The sequence below is a fragment of the Schistocerca americana genome, chromosome 10, assembly GCF_021461395.2.
Source record: "Schistocerca americana isolate TAMUIC-IGC-003095 chromosome 10, iqSchAmer2.1, whole genome shotgun sequence".
Lineage (NCBI taxonomy): Eukaryota > Metazoa > Arthropoda > Insecta > Orthoptera > Acrididae > Schistocerca > Schistocerca americana.
This window is the reverse complement of record NC_060128.1, coordinates 135,017,442-135,037,697: the sequence shown is the minus strand read 5'-3', so window position 1 is coordinate 135,037,697 and position 20,256 is coordinate 135,017,442. Positions and strand designations below refer to the sequence as shown.

The 20,256-nt window shown below is 44.6% G+C and overlaps 2 protein-coding genes across 2 annotated transcripts in view; both read left to right on the top strand.

Moving 5' to 3' along the window:
• LOC124552300 (platelet glycoprotein V-like) overlaps nucleotides 1-5,236 on the top strand; it is a 104,408-nt gene extending 99,172 nt beyond the window's left edge. Inside the window, exon 6 of the mRNA XM_047126575.1 lies at nucleotides 5,201-5,236. Coding sequence (XP_046982531.1) covers nucleotides 5,201-5,236 — 36 coding nt within the window. The remainder of the gene's footprint in view (nucleotides 1-5,200) is intronic.
• A 732-nt stretch (nucleotides 5,237-5,968) lies between these two features.
• LOC124552299 (insulin-like growth factor-binding protein complex acid labile subunit) overlaps nucleotides 5,969-20,256 on the top strand; it is a 103,562-nt gene continuing 89,274 nt past the window's right edge. Inside the window, exon 1 of the mRNA XM_047126574.1 lies at nucleotides 5,969-6,315. Coding sequence (XP_046982530.1) covers nucleotides 5,969-6,315 — 347 coding nt within the window. The remainder of the gene's footprint in view (nucleotides 6,316-20,256) is intronic.

Below are 20,256 nucleotides of genomic sequence, written 5' to 3'. Positions count from 1 at the left end.
AAGGCCTCCGATTTTTTTCCTAATTAACTACTCACCCGAAATCGATGAAACTGGCGTTACTTCTCGACGTAATCGCCCTGCAGACGTACACATTTTTCACAACGCTCACGCCATGATTCCATGGCAGCGGCGAAGGCTTCTTTAGGAGTCTATTTTGACCACTGGAAAATCGCTGAGGCAATAGCAGCACGGCTGGTAAATGTGCGGCCACGGAGAGTGTCTTTCATTTTTGGAAAAAGCCAAAAGTCACTAGGAGCCAGGTCAGGTGAGTAGGGAGCATGAGGAATCACTTCAAAGTTGTTATCACGAAGAAATTGTTGCGTAACGTTAGCTCGATGTGCGGGTGCGTTGTCTTGGTGAAACAGCACACGCGCAGCCCTTCCCGGACGTTTTTGTTGCAGTGCAGAAAGGAATTTGTTCTTCAAAACATTTTCGTAGGATGCACCTGTTACCGTAGTGCCCTTTGGAGCGCAATGGGTAAGGATTACGCCCTCGCTGTCCCAGAACATGGACACAATCATTTTTTCAGCACTGGCGGTTACCCGAAACTTTTTTGGTGGCGGTGAATCTGTGTGCTTCCATTGAGCTGAGTGGCGCTTTGTTTCTGGATTGAAAAATGGCATCCACGTCTCATCCATTGTCACTACCGACGAAAAGAAAGTCCCATTCATGCTGTCGTTGCGCGTCAACATAACTTGGCAACATGCCACACGGGCAGCCGTGTGGTCGTCCGTCAGCATTCGTGGCACCCACTTGGATGACACTTTTCGCATTTTCAGGTCGTCATGCAGGATTGTGTGCACAGAACCCACAGAAATGCCAACTCTGGAGGCGATCTGTTCAACAGTCATTTGGCGATCCCCCAAAACAATTCTCTCCACTTTCTCGATCATGTCGTCAGACCGGCTTGTGCGAGCCCGAGGTTGTTTCGCTTTGTTGTCACATGATGTTCTGCCTTCATTAAACTTTCGCACCCACGAACGCACTTTCGACACATCCATAACTCCATCACCACATGTGTCCTTCAACTGTCGATGAATTTCAATTGGTTTCACACCACGCAAATTCAGAAAACGAATGATTGCACACTGTTCAAGTAAGGAAAACGTCGCCATTTTAAGTATTTAAAAAAGTTCTCATTCTCGCCGCTGGCGGCAAAATTCCATCAGCCGTACGGTGCTGCCATCTCTGGGTCGAACACGGCCTCATTTTAAAACAATGCGCATGTTTCTATCTCTTTCCAGTCTGGAGAAAAAAAGTCGGAGGCCTTACAACTTGAATGCACCTCGTAATCTAACAGATCTTCCCAAGTATACCTCCTCCTCTTATGACTCTTCGATAGAGTATTCGCTACAATTAGCTGAAATTTACTATAGAACTCAGTTATTCTTCCTCCTCTTTCACCTTTTGTCCCAAACCCATGTTCTCTTGTAACCGTTTCTTCTACTCCTTCCCCTACAACTGCATTCTACTCCTCCATGGCTATTAAATCTCCATCTCCCTTTACGTACTGTATTACCCTTTCAATATCTTCATATACTTTCTCTATCTCTTCCTATTCCTTTGCGACTTCGGCATGTATACCTACACCATCGTTGTTGGTGTTGGTTTTCTGTTGATTTTGATAAGAACAACCATATCACTGAACTGTTCATAGTAACACACTGTCTGCCTTACATTCCCGTTCATAACGAATCTTCCTCCCATTATACCGTTTTTTGCTGCTACTGATGTTATCCTACACTCATATGGCCAGAAATCCTTATCTTCCATTGCACTTCACTGACCTCAACTACATCTAGATTTAGTCTTTGCTTTTCCGTTTCAGGTTTCTCGCTGCCCTACCACGTTCAAACTTCTGACATTCCATGCCACGACTCATAGAACGTTGTCCTTTCGTTGGTTACTCATTTTTCACATGGTCACCTCCCACTTTTCAATACCCTCCCAGAGATCCGAGTGGGGGACTATTCCGGAATCTTTTGCCAATGCAGAGATCTTCATGAAACTTTTTCTATGACACTCCACGTGTCCTGTGGATACACGTTAGGTGTCTTTAATTCAGTGGTTTCCATTGCCATCTGCGTTCCCATGCCTCTGATGATTACTGATTCTTCCGCCTCTAGGGGCAGTTTCCCAATAGAAAGACGACAGAGTACCAAAGAACATCTGTCTGCTCTTCGCCCTCTTTGTCAAAGCAATTCGCAGAATGGGGATGACTTCATATGCCACGAATGCCGCCAATTCTGATTATTTTGAAAATTTAAGGGGTGGCGGGTCTCGAACCCAGGGCGCTACCTTGAGACCACGAGTGCACCCGTGACAAATAAGGATGCAGAATGTTTGTGATGCAGTTTTGTGCCTAGGAGTTTCCACACTCACTGCCAGACTTGACCAGAAGACGTAACCGAGGGCTTACGATGGTCACCCGGGGTAGTCCACAACTGCATTTCATTGCTGCACACAGTGTGGCGTTATTAATTGGCAGTCCGTATTTCCTGATCACCACCACTGCAAACGCCATAGTGGCGTTAATGTAAGCCTATGCATCAGAGAGTCATTCCGTCATCTGCCTGCTGACTGCTGCCAACGAATATTCCAGAGAGTCCATTATTTCTTCTCTGATGACAGGCATTCATAAGAACTAAGGAAGGATTACGATTTGTTTGGTGGAATATAGGGGTCTCTCCCCTTGTCAGACATGGTGGACTGGAACCTTTGAAGCGAATATGCCTCTGCTCATGTTCCCATGCCGTCCAACATCAGACCACTGTCCCATCCGAGTACGCAAGATCCCCGTCTCTATACTCTATCATGCCTGGTAAGAGCGACGAACGCGAACAATACAATTGCCCAGCGGTGGCACTTTCACCTGCATCTTCAGTCAGTTACCCAACCACAGGTGCTGTCCACCAATAGGAAGTTACACTGACATCTATATCTTCAGGGTGCTTCACTTCTGTTGTCAGACACTGTAATAGAACTAAAGAGCCACTAACGTATGGATTGGTTTTGTGGGCGTCACGTGATATGAGAACGCCCACAAAACATGTGACTAGTTTGAGATATGCGGGAGATATGGAATCAAATAGAAGCCAGCCATTGATTTTCAGTTTTCATTACAGAGGAGTGACATCATTATCATTGCGTCAAGTAAGCTCATTAAAGCCCTAAACTGCAGGTTTTCCATAGCTAGCACATATAGGCCTTTATGGTGCTACATGGCCAGTCCTTCAAACCTGTCCTCTAATTGGTGCTACGCTTATATAACCTTGAGATGACCGGATACGGAAGTGATTTGTGCAAACACCGAAAGTTTTTTTTTTTTTTTTTGAGATGTTCTCAGATGGCGTAATTAATTAACGCATTTAGTTGATGATAAGGATTCCTAAAGTACGATGGCAAAGATTTTCGGTTGTCATGATAGAACAGCAAATCGATTTCGCTGAAATCTGTCTCTCTATAAGGAAATAAGACTTAACTGTGCGCATATAAATAGCTTTAAAACATGGACAGTGTGTCGAAAGGAGGATATAAGATGAACATCAACAAAAGCAAAACGACGATAATGGAATGTAGTCGACTTAAATCGGGTGATGCTGATGAAATTAGATTAGGAAATGAGACGCTTAAAGTAGTAAATGAGTTTTGCTATTTGGGGAGCAAAATAACTGATGATGGTCGAAGAAGAGACGACATAAAATGTCGACTGGCGATGGCAAGGAAAGCGTTTCCGAAAAAGAGAAATTTGTTAACATCGAGTATAGATTTAAGTGTCAGGAAGTCGTTTCTGAAAGTATTTGTATGGGGTGTAGCCATGTATGGAAGTGAAACGTAGACGATAAATAGTTTAAACAAGAAGAGAATAGAAGCTTTCGAAATGTGGTGCTACAGAAGAATGTTGAAGGTTAGGTGGGTAGATCACATAACTAATGAGGAGGTATTGAATAGAATTGGGGAGAAAAGAAATTTATGGCACAAAATGAATAGAAGAAGGGATCGCTTGGGATGACATATTCTGAGGCATCAAGGGATCACCAATTTAGTATTGGAGTGCAGCGTGGAGGGTAAAAGTCGTAGACGGAGACCAAGAGATGAATACACAAAAAACAGATTCAGAAGGATGTAGGTTGCAGTAGGTACTGGGAGATGAAGAAGCTTGCACAGGATAGAGTAGCATGGAGTGCTGCATCAAACCAGTCTCTGGACTGAGGACCACAACGACAAAACATACATATTACATTTTACCCACCATAGAATTCTGTAACTGAAAAATTTGCAATATATTCCAAATAACTGTAATACATTATATAGCACTTAAACGAGCAGAATGCGAAATATTTACAAATGCCGTGCAAAACCAAACCCCGTGTGTACCAACAACAACAAAAATTACAGGAAATGGCATGAACTGCTTATCTGATTCTCTAGTGCACAAGCATCATGTGATTAAAATGTCTCACTAGGCTGAAGTACCGACCAAGAAACATCATGTGGTTCTAGAATCTTGATGCCTCAGAATATGCCCTATCAACCGATTCCTTCTTCTAGTCAAGTTGTGCCACAAATTTCTCTTCTCTCCAATTCTATTCAATACCTCCTCATTAGTTATGTGATCTACCCATTTAATCTTCAGCATTCTTCTGTAGCACCATATTTCGATATCTTCTATTCTCATCTTGTCCAAACTATTTATCGTCCACGTTTCACTCTATACTATACTCTAGATGCAAACTCCACACTGTAACGTATCAAACGGACATATTAGGGTAACTGTATCACTCTAGAATCACTCACCGGCCAAGAAGCATCATTTGTTCGAACATAGGCCGGCCGGTGTGGCATGCAAGATTAAGTAGCGAACAAAATACACAACGAATAAGGGGTTATACCTGTTCCTAGGACTACTCCAGACTTCTCAATGATGTTATTAACTTCATTATGACGTTTTCATTAATTTATGTTCCTGTGCATCTCTTGATATCCGTTTGTATGCTCCTAATGACTTTGAGTTTGGACGGTTATGAATCAAATGACAGAACTGTCATTCTAGTTAAGACAGTCAATTATATATATGTTTGCGTTTCGGTTCTATGTCTCTGTCTGGAGTGAAGAGGCTATTGTCAGTTTACTATTTTTGTTCTATTTTGTAAGCTTACAAATGGCACTATATTGAAATGTGTTCTTCATTCTATTGTAGGATACAATTCGTGTTGAAACAGTTCCAGCACTTTAATATTTTGTTTTCGTGCTTATGTACATATATGGTTGTTTTAATAAAGGAAAAAAAAGCGGTTCTAGGCGCTACAGTCTGGAACCGCGTGACCGCTACGGTCGCAGGTTCGAATCCTGCCTCGGGCATGAATGTGTGTGATGTCCTTAGGCTAGTTAAGTTTAAGTAGTTCTAAGTTCTAGGGGACTGATGACCTCCGAAGTTAAGTCCCATAGTGCTCAGAGCCATTTTTTTGTGTTCCTACTTATACTATATTCTAGATGCAAACTCCACCCTGTAACGTGTCAAATGGAAATTTTAGGGTAACTGTCAGTAATTAAGTCAAACTTGTCTGTTTACTACTGTCTAGATCGGTATCCCATTGCCACTAAAACCACTTAAAAAAAAAAAAAATATTCTAACTCTAATAATTTCCTCCCATCGAAACTAGACTGGGGATAACAATCTGAAAAAGGAAGCCTCTACCAGTAGTTATAGTACATTGTATTCCCTAGGAATTTTTCAAAGTGTTACTTAAACAGCTGCCTTCGCCCCCACTAAAGGCAGCCAATGTCTGTGCACAACCAGAATTCAGCCTAAATTTGAAGGTGAACTACCCACTCAGAACACTTAGATATCATTGTCACTTTCGGACTGTTGCCCTTACCTTGGTCTACGTCCATTTAGAGAGGTACTGTCCTGCATTCACAGGATGTACTCCTGGCCTCCAACCAGCTGGAAACCCTGGAGCCAGCCATGTTCCGGAACACCCCCCTGCTGCACACATTGGATCTCAGAGAGAACATCCTCAAGACCCTCCCTGGAGATGCGTTTGCCGGGATGCGGGGCTTGCGCTACCTGCGCCTGTCCCACAACCAGCTGGCCTCACTGCCAGCTGATGTCTTCAAGGAGACGACTGGCTTGCTGACTCTGGAGATGTCAAACAACTTCCTCGAGGACTTGCCAGAGCAGCTGCTGGCCAACTGCCCTGAGCTGTCGATTCTATTTTTGGGCCACAACCAGCTCAAGAGACTGCCTGGGCGACTCTTCGTCAACAACACTGATCTCTGGTGTGTCTGGCTAGAAGACAACAATCTCTCGAGGTACGCACTTTTTCTAATTGCTCTTTTTAATTACTTGTTTACTCTCTTGTTTGGAACAGATCAAAGGTACCATCCCTGTGATACCAGTGCACACCTTAATGACGGTGTGTATACAGGGTGGTCCATTGATAGTGACCGGACCAAATATCTCACGAAATAACCATCAACCGAAAAAACTACAACGAATGAAACTCGTCTAGCTTGACGGGGGAAATCAGATGACGCTATTGTTGGCCGGCTAGATGGCGCTGCCATAGGTCAAACGGATATCAACTGCGTTTTTTTAAATAGGAACCTCCATTTTTTTATTACATATTCATGTAGTACGTAAAGAAACATGAATGTTTTACTTGGACCATTTTTTTCGCTTTGTCACAGATGGCGCTGTAATAGTCACAAACGTATAAGTACGTGGTATCACGTAACATTCTGCCAGTGCGGACGGTATTTGCTCCGTGATACATTACCCGTGTTAAAATTGACCGTTTACCAATTGCGGAAAAGGTCGGTATCGTGTTGATGTATGACTATTGTGATCAAAATGCCCAATGAGCGTGTGCTATGTATGCTGCTCGGTATCCTGGACATCATCCAAGTGTCCGGACCGTTCGCCGGATAGTTACGTTATTTGTGCAAACAGAAGTGTTCAACCACATGTGATACGTCAACCACGACCTGCAACGAATGATGATGCCCAAGTAGGTGTTTTAGCTGCTGTCGCGGCTAATCCGCACATCAGTAGCAGACAAACTGCGCGAGAATCGGGAATCTCAAAAACGTCGGTGTTGAGAATCACCATCGATTGCACCCGTACCATATTTCTATGCTCTAGGAATTGCATGGCGACGACTGTGAACGTCGTGTACAGTTCTGCCATTAGGCACAAGATAAATTACGGGACGATGACAGATTTAGCGACGAAGCGTCATTCACCAACAGCGGTAACGTAAACCGGCATAATATGCACTACTGGGCTCCGGAAAATCCACGATGGCTGCGACAAGTGGAACATCAGCGACCTTGGCGGGTTAATGTATGGTGCGGCATTATGGGAGGAAGGATAATTGGCCCCCATTTTATCGATGGCAATCTAAAAGGTGCAATGTACGCTGATTTCCTACGTAATGTTCTACCGATGTTACTACAAGTGTTTCACTGCGTGACAGATTAGCAATGTACTTCCAACATGATGGACGTCCGGCACATAGCTCGCGAGCAGTTGAAGCGGTATTGAATAGCATACTTCATGACAGGTGGATTGGTCGTCGAAGCACCATACCATGGCCCGCGCGTTCACCGGATCTGGCGTCACCGGATTTCTTTCTGTGGGCAAAGTTGAAGGATATTTGCTGTCGTGATCCACCGACAACGCCTGACAACATGCGTCAGCGCATTGTCAATGCATGTGCGAACATTACGCAAGGCGAACTACTCGCTGTTGAGTGGAATGTCGTTACACGTATTACCAAACGCATTGAGGTTGGCGGACATCATTTTGAACAATTATTGCATTAATGTGGTATTTACAGGTAATCACGCTGTAACAGCATGCGTTCTCAGAAATGATAAGTTCACAAAGATACATGTACCACATTGGAACAACCGAAATAATATGTTCAAACGTACCTACGTTCTGTATTTTAATTTAAAAAACCTACCTGTTACCAACTGTTCGTCTAAAATTGTGAGCCATATGTTTGTGACTATGACAGCGCCATCTATCACAAACCTAAAAAAGTGGTCCAACTAAGACAGTCATATTTCTTTACGTACTACACGAATATGTAATAAAAATGGGGGTTCCTATTTTAAAAAACTCAGTTGAAATCCGTTTGACCTTTGGCAGCGCCATCTAGTGGGCCAACCATAGCGCCATCTCGTTTCCCCCTTCAAGATAGACAAGTTTCGTTCTTTGTAGTTTTTTCGTTTGATGGTTATTTCGTGAGATATTTGGCCCGGTCACGATCAATGGACCACTCTGTATAAGGGACACCTGTCACAATGGGACCATGGCATGGTTCCATGCAAAAGTAATCTCTACCGCAACCCATTGAGAGATGAGATGACCAGTTGCTGTTTCTTAGAACGTCTCTGTCAATTACGATCCAAAACCGCATCCATTGTTGGACTTCCTTATACGACTGAAATGGATGGCCATCTATGTTTTCTTCAGGTCGATATAAATGTGAAAACTTCGTGGTGAATGATACGGGATGTATCGAGGGTACTGCTGTACTTCCCAGCGACTCGCTGAAGCGTAACTAGCGTCTGATTGGCATTGTGGAGGGGTACATTACCGTGCAACAGGATGATTCTGCCTGAAAGCCTTCCAAGGGGTTTTGACTTTATAGCACATGGATGTCTTTGTAGTGATGCATATTGATTGTGGTTCAACGTTCGATAAACTCGACGAGCAGAGTGCCTCTGCAGTCGAAGAAAAAGGTCATCATGACCTTACATGGTGACATCACTCTTAGTCCGAGGGCAAATGGCGTGGGTGGAAACATCCCACATCTCCTCCTCCAGAGAAATCAAGTGCTGTTCACACAGATGCCGCTAAGATCAAGATGACCTTCTTCTTCGACTGGAAGGGGCATCTGCTCGTCAAGTTCCTCGCCATGAAGGCGAGACACCCAGAAATGCAGTTGGATGCAATTACGCTGATGCACAATAACGTCCACCTCCCGCTGTGCCATTTGGACGAAGGCTAGCGTTTCTGTTGTTAAATACCTCAACATCCTCCTTAAAGCCAAATCTTTCACCGTGTGAGTGTCACGGCTATGGTGACCTGATGAAGGACACCTGTGGACGTCAGTTTCTGTAGGACAAGATAGTGCAAGAGGGGGTGTGGTCATGGATTCATCAGTGCCCCACTGCTTTCTGCGAAACAGGGATTGATAATCTTGTCTTGCAGTACGATAACTATGTTAACTTGTGTGACGATTATTTTTGAATGGCCCCATTGTAGCGGGTATTTGATTTCTATATGACTACCCCTCAGACACTGATACCGTTGTTTAGAATACTCCAGATGTTTCTGATAGACTGTCAACCTTTGGATGTGACCGTTGTATAGGTGAAGAGTTATCTAAAGATAGTGAAGTAGTAACTGGGGTGGTAACACCTATGTGATCAGACAGTTTTAAAATCTGATGAAACTGTATCATCATCTATTGCCCTACTTTCCAATTACGGTTAAACCCAGGGCCTATATGTGCACGGAGTTAGTCTGATTTTGTCATCCTGGTTCCAACAGTAGTGAGCCTGCAATATGATTTACCTGCAAGTGACCATCTGTGACCGTTCCATTTCAAATCCCCACAAATTATTACATATAGTTATGTGAACTGACTAAAAACCATAGCGAAAACAATTGAGAAGTGGATGCATGAAGTATGTTAAAGGTTATGGTGACCAATAATGCATCCAATGAGATATTACAGTGTGTACTTTCTTTATGTTACTTCACACAATTAGGCTCAGAGAACGACATCCAACTAGAGGCTCCTCCTCCACCTGACTCAGTTTCACACATGCATATCTGAAGGAACATTGCGCCATAGTTCTTAATAACAGAGGCACTTGTGTCATATACTTATCTGCTGATACCAGGCCCTCGATTCTCAATGAATATGCTCTTCCTAGATGGGTATATACGTAAAGCAAGAGTGCAGTTTGTGAGACAAGAAATATATGGAACATTGGGGCTGGCTGTGGTAGGTGTATGGGAAGATGTAGTGGATAAGGTGTCACTCACGTAAAGTTGGAAATCCGGTTCAAATGGCTCTGAGCAATATGGGACTTAACATATTAGGTCATCAGTCCCCTAGACTTAAACCTAACTAACCTAAGGCAGGATTCGAACCTGCGACCGTAGCAGCCGCGTGGTTCTGGACTGAAGCGGCTAGAGCCGCTCGGCCATAGCGTCCGGCTGGATATCCGGGTGCAAGTCCCAGTCCAGCACAAGTTTTCACTGTCGATGTTGTAATAGAGTCGAAAGTAGATCATACTGGCCCATCTAACTTTTTTTCTGTGAGGTGTAAAGTTTTTGGATTTCAAAGCTCATCACTGTTTATACAGCTGGCTACAATATTTAGGCTGTTGTAAATCGCACCCAGCTTATAACTATGCTTGGGTTCTCCATTCCCCAGTGATCTTGTACTGGCCCGCAGATCTCTAAGACATTTCACTCAAGAATTATTTGATTATTTAGCTCTTTCTTTTGAAAACTGCAAGTTTCGCAATCATCTAGCCCAACAGACTGGCTCAGTATTTTGCACACTTGGTGTTTGAAGTTACTTGAGAGACTGTGAGATTTAAAAACGTTACTTAAACTCTCGCTTCGATCATCGCATTAGTTTCTGCCTCATGCGACATCTCCTGTGTTAATATTTAAACTATATATTGAAAATAATAAACCCTTTCATGTAGGACTGAGTTATGACTACCAGAGCATGGAGTGGGTCTCTCGAATAAATCCGGCTGATCTCCAGACACTTGGCCTTCAGTTCATTCACCAGGGCATGGATGTTGCTGATTGCCATCGACACATTGTTGTTCAGCTGCATTAGTTCTTTCTTGGATCCAGACAACAAAGTTTTGTCATCAGCAAATGCTTGATGTGTGATTTTTTTAACTTCCACCTCGATCCTTTTGGACTACCAGAGTATCGGGTGGGTAGGCTTAGTCCTGCTGTTCACCAGATAGTTACCAACGTGCACAGGCAGGGTGACGACTCCAGCGAGCGACCAAATGGTGTAGACTGCCCTGAAGATGACCCACTCGTGGGTTGAAACCGGTTGGCGGCAAAATAAATAACGCGATTGCGACTGTCTTTTTGAATAATTGACCAGATACTCGGTCTTCAGTTCATTCAGCAGGACAAGGATCTCTCTCGCTGCCGCCTCCACTCTGTCGCTCATCCTCATTACTTAGATCTGGACAACAGGGCTACATCACTGGTAAACGTGTGATGTACGATTTTTCTTTTATCTGCTACATCAAGCCTTTCAGATTACCAGAGCCTGGAGTGGGTCCGTTGGTCAGGCTTAGTTCTGCTGGTCCTTAATTCATTCAGCAGGAGATGCATCTTGCTCACTACTGCCTCCATCCTGTCCCTCATCCACATTAGTTCATGTGGACAACAGGGCTAGGTTATCAGTAAATGCTTGATGCGTGATATTTTTTTTTACTTGCTACCTCGATTGTTTGAGACTACCAGAGCCCGGAGTGGGTCTCTTGGACAGGCTTGATCCTACTGATCACCGTTACTCAGTCCTCGATTCATTCACTAGGAGACGGATCTTGCTTCCTGCTGGCTCCACACTGTTGCTCATCCATATTAGTTCTCCCTTAGATCTGGACAACAGGACTGTGTCCTCTGCAAGTGCATGATGTGGGATTTTTTTAACTCCTACCTTGATTCCTTCGAGCTTCTTATGGAAAGCTTCCCTCATTATCCTTTATGGCGCTATATTGCAGAATATCAGCGACACACCATCTCCTTGTCTCAATTCTGTATGTTTAAGCTCTAGCTGAGTTGCTTCCCGAGCTTCACTTTACCTTCTTAATCAGAGAGACGAACGCGAAGTAGGCTGATAAGTTTCTGGGGTATTCCAAACGTGGTTAGCTAATTCATCAGTGTCTCCTGGTGGATGTAATCGTATGCCTTCTCAAAATCTATGAGGAGCGGTTGAGACTCTTCGCCATATTCCGACCTTTTCTAAAAAAAAAAAAAAAAAAAAAAAAAAAGTTCAAATGTGTGTGAAATTTTATGGGACTTAACTGCTAAGGTCATCAGTCCCTAAGCTTACACACTACTTAACCTAAATTATCCTAAGGACAAACACACACACCCATGCCCGAGGAAGGATTCGAACCTCCGCCGGGGCCAGCCGCACAGTCCATGAGTGCAGCGCCTTAGACCGCTTGGCTAAACCTGTTCTCAGTGAGCTGTCACAGTATGTAGATGCTGTTCATGGTCGAACGGCCCTTTTTGAAACCACCCTGACACTGGCCGTTCACTTCTTCTGAAAACACTAGGAGTCTACCCACTGTAAAGTTGGTCAGTATCTCACAGCAGACATTCAAAAGGGAGGCTTCCATCTGGCCGGTACAGTCCATTTTGTCATCTTTCTTGTGCATGTAGTAGATGAATACTGCGTTCCAACCCTCTGGAATTTCCTGCACAATCCTGTTACTCCTGATTAATTGCTGATTCCTCTTGCGGAGTATCCCGCCTCTCACCTCCATGATGAGTGACTTCTGCCTGGGCGGCAGGTTTAATAGGATATTTGCTACAGCTTTCAATAATATTTCTCGCTGGAAGGAGTAGTAAAGGAGACTGGAATACGTATAATAGATTATAGATGATGTAAGACCTAACGATCACATCAATACAAAAAAAAATTCGATAGACAGTACCAGACTGTGGACAGCTAAAACCAGACGAAAGTCTGACGACAAAGGATTCCCAACAACTTGTGGCGTTTCCTGATCTCGAGGTCAATAATCAGTTAAGTTCTGAGCCCCCATACAATTATGCCAGAAAACTATTTATTGTGGATTTCATCGTCAAACAGTGGTGAATTGTAGTGGCTGCTGTCCATTCTGGGAGTTTAGTCCCTGGTTCGCTTCTGCTGGCTTGTGTTCCGTGTCCCAAGTAATGAGTCAAAACAGTCTTCATATAACTGCATTTGTTATGTAAGCACAGTTGACAAACAGAGTCAAAATATAAACAGCCAATGGCCATGTTTTACCAATGACGTCAACCTAACTTTAGTAGCGAACAAAGCAATCCTTCACACTCACAATAAGATGAAGCGAAAAGAAAACGATTTCAGTGCTAAGATATCAGCTCATAAGGTGCATAAACTCTTTACCGAGCAGTTTCCTCAAGATCGAATGAGCAATACTGCATAGCGGAGAACATTCGCAAATCCAAAACAGTGTTTTTTAAACTCTTGCGGGAAAAATAAAAGCTTTACTGGGAAATTAACGATTGAGACGGATGTAGCATTGCTCCATCAACACAGAACAATTTTTGTGAGGTCCTTCAAAAGACTTGAAATTTCCCTCACGGTTTATCGTACATCAGAGTTGCGCGGAGCAATTACACCTTCGTGTTGCGTCGGGCGATGCGACGGAGAAGTATATCGGTGTTGCATCGCTGTCGTCCGTGTGTGAACCGGTTAGTCGCTTCAAGTGCATTTCTACACGTTCCACCAATATGTCTAGCTTCTGTGTATCGCAAGTCATATCACATATCGCATGGCATGCAGTATTACTTCAGTGAGAATCGCACCTTACAGATTGTAGCAACACCTTTCCAAATCTTGTGCGAGAGAATGCAGCTGTCATCCTCTATCCAAAAAGACATACGTATATGGAGAAATTAGAGGGATACCAGTAAATCTCCGATTCTTAATGAGTCAAACCCCTACGTACAAAAAATTTCTCATTACTTTATGTGCGGGTTAGTGTGTTAATCCTTTATTTCGCAGACGTCGAGGTATCATGAACCAAAAGTATTTACTTAAATTTTATGTACATGGTTATGTGAACAATTTCACATACGCTGCTTCAAAATAGGTTATATTATCTGTAAGTATCATTGTCCATAAAAAGAGCGTTGTCGCTGTAGTAAAAAAGTACTACAGTGTTTTTCCTGTGATCCTGAGAAAACGGTTCCAGTTTACATCATGTCAGATGCCTTAAAACAATTCCTCTTTGCTAAAAAGCTCAAAAGAGTTCCATGTTTTCCATATTTTACAGACGATTATCCCTGAGGGCAAAGTCTACAACTTAGTTTTCGGCCTATACTCTGACCAGTGACCAAAAGTATCCTATTGTATATCATTCACTGGCATAGGCTGTATTCATCTTCGTCTCTTCTTGTTGCCCATCCAACACTCTCAGAAAGGTTTCCTCTTCCCAGGCAAGATAAGTACACTTTCTGCGTCCCACGTAGAATTCGCTAACACTTTATGTAATAACCCACCTTCAAGACTTCCTCTATCCTGTTATAAGCAGTTTTCGTAGTTTTGAATTGTGTTTATATTTGTTAGATCCTCAAATATTTTGTGAATAAATTCGGGGTATTTGTGCACAGTACGTTACGCTGCCTCGAGAAATAAACACAGTTTGCTACTGCAATACTTGTGTTAAATCGCTAACAGGGGTTATACATTGGAGAGCCAAAGAAACTGCTGTAACTGCTTACTATCGTGTAGGGCCCCCACGAGCACGCAAGGTTGGAACAACACGAAGTGGCGTAGTCTCGACTAATGTCTGAAATAGTACTGGAGGGAATTGACACCATGAATCATGGAGAGCTGTCCATAAACACCATGAATCCTGGAGGGCTGTCCATAAAACCACTAGTGTACGAAGAGGTGGAGATCTCTTCTGAACAGCACGTTGCAAGGCATCCCAGATATGCTCAATACTGTTCATGACTGGGGAGTTTGGTGGCCAGCGGAAGTGCTTAAACTCAGAAGTGTGTTCCTGGAGCCACTTGTAGAAATTCTGAACGTGTAGGTGTCGCAGTGTCCTGCTGGAATTGTCCAAGTCCGTCGAAGTGCACAATGGACATGAATGGGTGCAGGTGATCAGACAGGATGCTTACGTACGTGTCACGTGTCAGAGTCGCATCTAGACGTATCTGGGTTCCCACATCACTCCAACTGCACAGGCCACACACTAATACAGAGCCTTCGCCAGCTTGAACAGTCACCTGCAGATATGCTGGGTCTATGGATTCTTGAGGTCATCTCCTCGCCCAATCATGTCCATGAGCTCTATAAATTTTACTAGGGGTCTTTTTACGGGAGCAGCGATATCGGAGATTTGATATTTTACCTGATTCCTGATATTCACGATACATTCATGAAATGGTTATACGGGAAATTCCCCGCTTCATCGGAGAGGCAGTGTACCATCGCTTGTGCGCCGACTATAACACCAAGTTCAAACTAACGTAAATCTTGATAACCTGCCATTGTAGCAGCAGTAACTGATTTAACAACTGCGCCAGACACTTGTTGTCTCATATAGGTGTTGCGACCCCAGCGCCGTATTCTGGCTATTCACATGTCTGCGTGTTTGAATACGCACACTTATAGCAATTTCTTTGGCGCTTCAGTGTGTAACTTGCACAATGCCTCACACTCTCTTTTTTGGATACGAACAGCTAAATAGTTACTACCTGGTTCGAAAATGTATGGAACTAATGCAGTCATATGCAGTCTGTACTACACGATAACGTAATAAGAAGGCAGAGAGAGATAGGATGTCGACGCACCACGAAGGACTTATCTGAATGGGGCACGAATTGGTAAATGTGGTGTACATGTGTATCAAACAAATTATTATAATCCAGGAAATTTGGATCCTTTATTAAGGAGGAAGGGTTTCACAAATTGAGCAAGTCAATCACGCGTTGGCTCGCATCTGGGCCTTATGAAAGTAGCGCTGATTGGTGGAATTGTTAGATTTCCTTCTGAGAGATATTATGCCAGGTTTTGTCCAATTGGCGCGTTAGATCGTCGAAATCCCGGGCTGACTGGAGGGCTCTATCCATAATGCTGTGAATTATGGAGTCGTTCGGCGACCTTTGCATTGGCAAAAACTAAGACCTGCAGCAGAAACTCTCGCAGTGTGCGGGCACGCATTATCTTGCTGAAATATAAGAATAGGATAGTGTGCTATGAATGGCAACAAAATAGGTCGTAGAGTATCGCTGACATACCGCTGTGTTCTAAGGGTGGCGCGGATGACAACCGAAGGGGTTCTGCTATGGAACGAAGCAGCACTCCAGTGGTTGTTAGGCTGCATGACTGCCGACAGTCAGGTCGGTATCCAATCACTTTCTGGGACGACTCCAGACAAATCATCCGCCTGGAATCTCGATGACCGTAGTAGGATTGTCTTCAGTGATGAGTCCAACTTCTACCAGCGAAGATGTGTCTGAAGGTGCCCTGAAAAGAGGTGCGATATCAACCTGACTGTCAGGCGCCATACGGTCCGGCCGATCAGCCTTCTACCGGCAATCTCGAAGGTATTCGAGCCCCTGTACTCTAAAAGGTTAGTGCTACATGTAAACGAGGTGGAGCTAATCCCGCCGGAACGAATCGGCTTCCGACGCGGACACAGCACCGAGCAACAGCTGCTACGTCTGTCGGAGCACGCGATGAGTGCCCTGGAGTATCGGCAGTACGCAGGGGCCGTGCTGCTTGATGTTTCTAGGGCTTTCGACTGTGTATAGTACAAAGGCCTCCTCTACAAATTGTTTGTACTGGGGGTACCGATACCACACGTCCGTCTCATCGAGTACTAACTCAGGGGACGAAAGTTCAATGTCTGTGATGGAGCGGGCATATCTACATCAAGGCCCATACAGGCGGGAGTACCGCAGGGTTCTGTTCTCGGACCCCTGCTGTACTCCATATATACCTCGGACACGCCAAAGGCCAACAGGTTCTCGCTCGCATTATACGCGGACGACACCGCGCTGTATACCATAAGCTCGAATGCGAACCTCTTACGTCACCGCCTGCAGACGGTTTGTGACGCTCTAGGTACATGGGCCACCAAGTGGTGCCTCAAATACAATGCCAGAAAAGGTCAAGCAATCATCTTCACGAAGAAAAAGATCCCCATCGACCTACAGCCGGTGCGGATCATGGGAGGGCCCATCCCATGATGGACTCGCACTGCGAAGTATCTCTTGGTTACTTTGGACAGGCGTCTCACGTGGGGGCCACACATAAGGGATATTAGGGGTAAAGCGTGTGGAAGATTGAGAGCACTGTGCCCGATCTTGAACCCGAAGACAACCCTACCCACACGCCCTTATAAGGCCGGTAATGGAGTATACGGCACTCGTGTGCGGCAATGCGGCTGACTGCCACATCCGAAGACTTCAGGGCCTCCAGGGTAGAATCCTTCGGATGATCATGAAACTCCAACGTGACTTCCCCACTAGGGAGCTACATAATATCACAGGAGCGCAGAAAATAGAATTAGACAGACGGCACGACGTTTCTACGAAAAGTCACAGCAGTCAGAAAACAGGCTTGTCTCAAATCTCGGGAATAAACCACATAGAAGGGGCACAACGAGATGGCCCGACCTGCTAAGGCATTAAAAACCGCCACAGCGATCTATATTAACCACCTAATAGGACCAACACAAATAATAGGACCACCTAAAATACACATTAGGAAGCGCAGGAATAGTGCAAAGCACTTAACTTTCATAACCTAGAGATAGTCAGGCACTATCCAATTAGGCAAAGATCGAGAGTGTGACAACTAGTATTGATGGTCTGGAGTGACATTTCTTTTCATAGCAGGACACCTTTGGTTGTCATCTACGTCAGGCTTACAGCACACCGGTACGTCCACAATATTCTACGCGCCGTTACGTTGTCCTTCATGGGAAGCCATGCCTGTCCTTATACGGCGGAAGTTTTTGCTCCATGTCTTCCGTGGTTACCATAAACTACCTTGGCATGCATGGTCACAGGATTTCTCCCGAATTGAGAATGTTTTGAGCATTATAGGCAGGGCCATCCCAACTGCTCGGGATTTTGACTATCTAACACGCCAATTCCACAGAACTTTTCACTATGTCTCTCAGGAGAACATCCAACAACTCTGTGAACCAGTGCCTATCGAATAACTGTTTGCATAATGTCCAGAGGTGCAGCAACGCGTTATTGTCTCGCTCAATCTGTGAAGCTCTTTCTCTTTAATAAATTATCTATCTCAAACTGTAATCATTTCTTATTTCACACATGTACATTACACTTACAAACTTCTGCCCCATTCGTTTTTTTGTCTTAGAATGTGGGAAGAGACTAACACATGTCACAGCGTCCTAATTGTCTACCTAACGCCTTGCATGTGAAGCAAAATTACATTTTTTGCATTTCATATAATTATTGACCGATTTCAAAATTTAAAATGTTGTCATAATCTACTCATTAAGAAGTACACTGAAGCACCAAACAAACTGGTATAGGCATGCGTGTTCAAATACAGAGTATGTAAACAGGTAGATTACGCCACTTCTGTCGGCAACGCTTATATAAGACATGTGTCTGGCGCTGTTGTTAGATCGGTTACGGCTGGTACAATGGCAAGGTTATCAAGATTTAAGTGAGTTTTGAAGTGGTGATATAGTCGGCGCACAAGCCATGGGACACAGCGTCTACGAGGTAGCGATGAAGTGGGGATCTTCGCGTACGACAATTGCTCGAATGTACCGTGAATATCAGGAGTCCGATAAAACATCAGATCGACATCGCTGCAGCCGGAAAAAGTTCCTTCAAGAATGGGACCAAAGACGACTGAACTGCAACCCTTCCGCAAAAATGCTGGGCCATGAACAAGTGTCAGGGAGCGAACCATTCAACGAAAAAGTCACAGATATGGGCTTCCGGAGCCGAAGGCCCATCGTGTACCCATGATAACTGCACGACACAAAGCTTTACGCCTCCCCTAGGCTCGTCACTACAGACATTGGACTCTTGATGGCAGGAAACGTATTGCCTGTTTAGACGAGTCTCGTTTCAAAATCAAGCGGATGGACGTGTGCGTATATGGGGACAACCTCATGAACCGTTGACGCTCCGTGTAAACAGGGGACTGTTCAAACTGGTGGAGGCTCTGTAATGGCATGGGGTGTGTGGAGTAGGAATGATATAGCACCCCTGATACGTCTAGATACAACTCTGACTGGTGGCACGTACGTAAGCATCCTGTCTGATCACCTGCTCTGTAATGGTGTGTGGCCTGTGCAGTTGGAGTGATGTGGGACCTCTCATACGTCTAGATACCACTCTGACAGGTGACACGTACTTAAGCATCCTGTCTGATCATCTGCACCCATTCATGTCCATTGTGCACCCTGACGGACTTGGGCTGTCCCAGCTGGACGTTGCATCACCCTACATGTCACGAATTGCTACACAGTGGTTCAGGAACACTTGCCTGAGTTTAAACACTTCCGCTGGACACCAAACTCCCCAGACATGAACATTATTGAGTATCTCTGGGACGCCTTGAAACGCGCTGTTCATAAGGGATCTCCAACCCCTCGGACTCTTACGGATTAATGGACAGCTCTGCAGAATTGATGGTGTCAGATCCCTCGAGCACTCCATCCAACATTAGTCGAGTCCACGCCACGTCGTGTTGTGGCACTTTTGCGTGCCAGCGGGGGCTCTACACGATATTAGGCAGGTGTACCAGTTTCTTTGGCCCTTCAGTGTGTAACTGTTGAAGGTTAGTGGGAATTACAGGCTGTGTATCTTTTCCACAGTCTGCCTGCCGAGCTGTTTTCCGGGACGGCACCGCTGACGCAGATGTCACTGGGACATAATCCGTGGAACTGCAGCAGCTGCGACGTTAGTGCGATGTCCCGCTGGCTGACATCACAAAAGATCGAAGTTGTCGATGTTGCGCCGGAGTGTTCGGGGCTCAACAGGGACATCCGTAAGGTGGAGACTATGGCCTGTTAAGAGGACGGAGTGTTTAACGTGTGTATCCGGGAGAGAGATGGGGCTGGACCTCCAAGATATTCTTTAACCTGTTGAATACTGCACACAGAGGGTTTACTCAGCAGGAACTGCTGTCTAGGTGTTAGACCTCAACGTGTTCTTGTGACAAGATGTAATGTATCTGGACATCAGGGGAGCTCCAGAACATCAGAGTGGCAGCAGTTCTCTTTTATTTGTGTAGTACCTCGTTTCCCTGCATCAGAACATTTTGTTAGGAGTGGTCTGTTGCCAGCACCCATAAAATAGGTATCAAGTACAGGCTTGCGGGTGCAATAAACTGTCCTGAGATTAATAAATGGAAAGCACTAATTTGGTTTTGTTCTACAGTATCACTTTTGTTGTTGCCAAAGAAGTTACAGTGTTTGTAAACGACACTG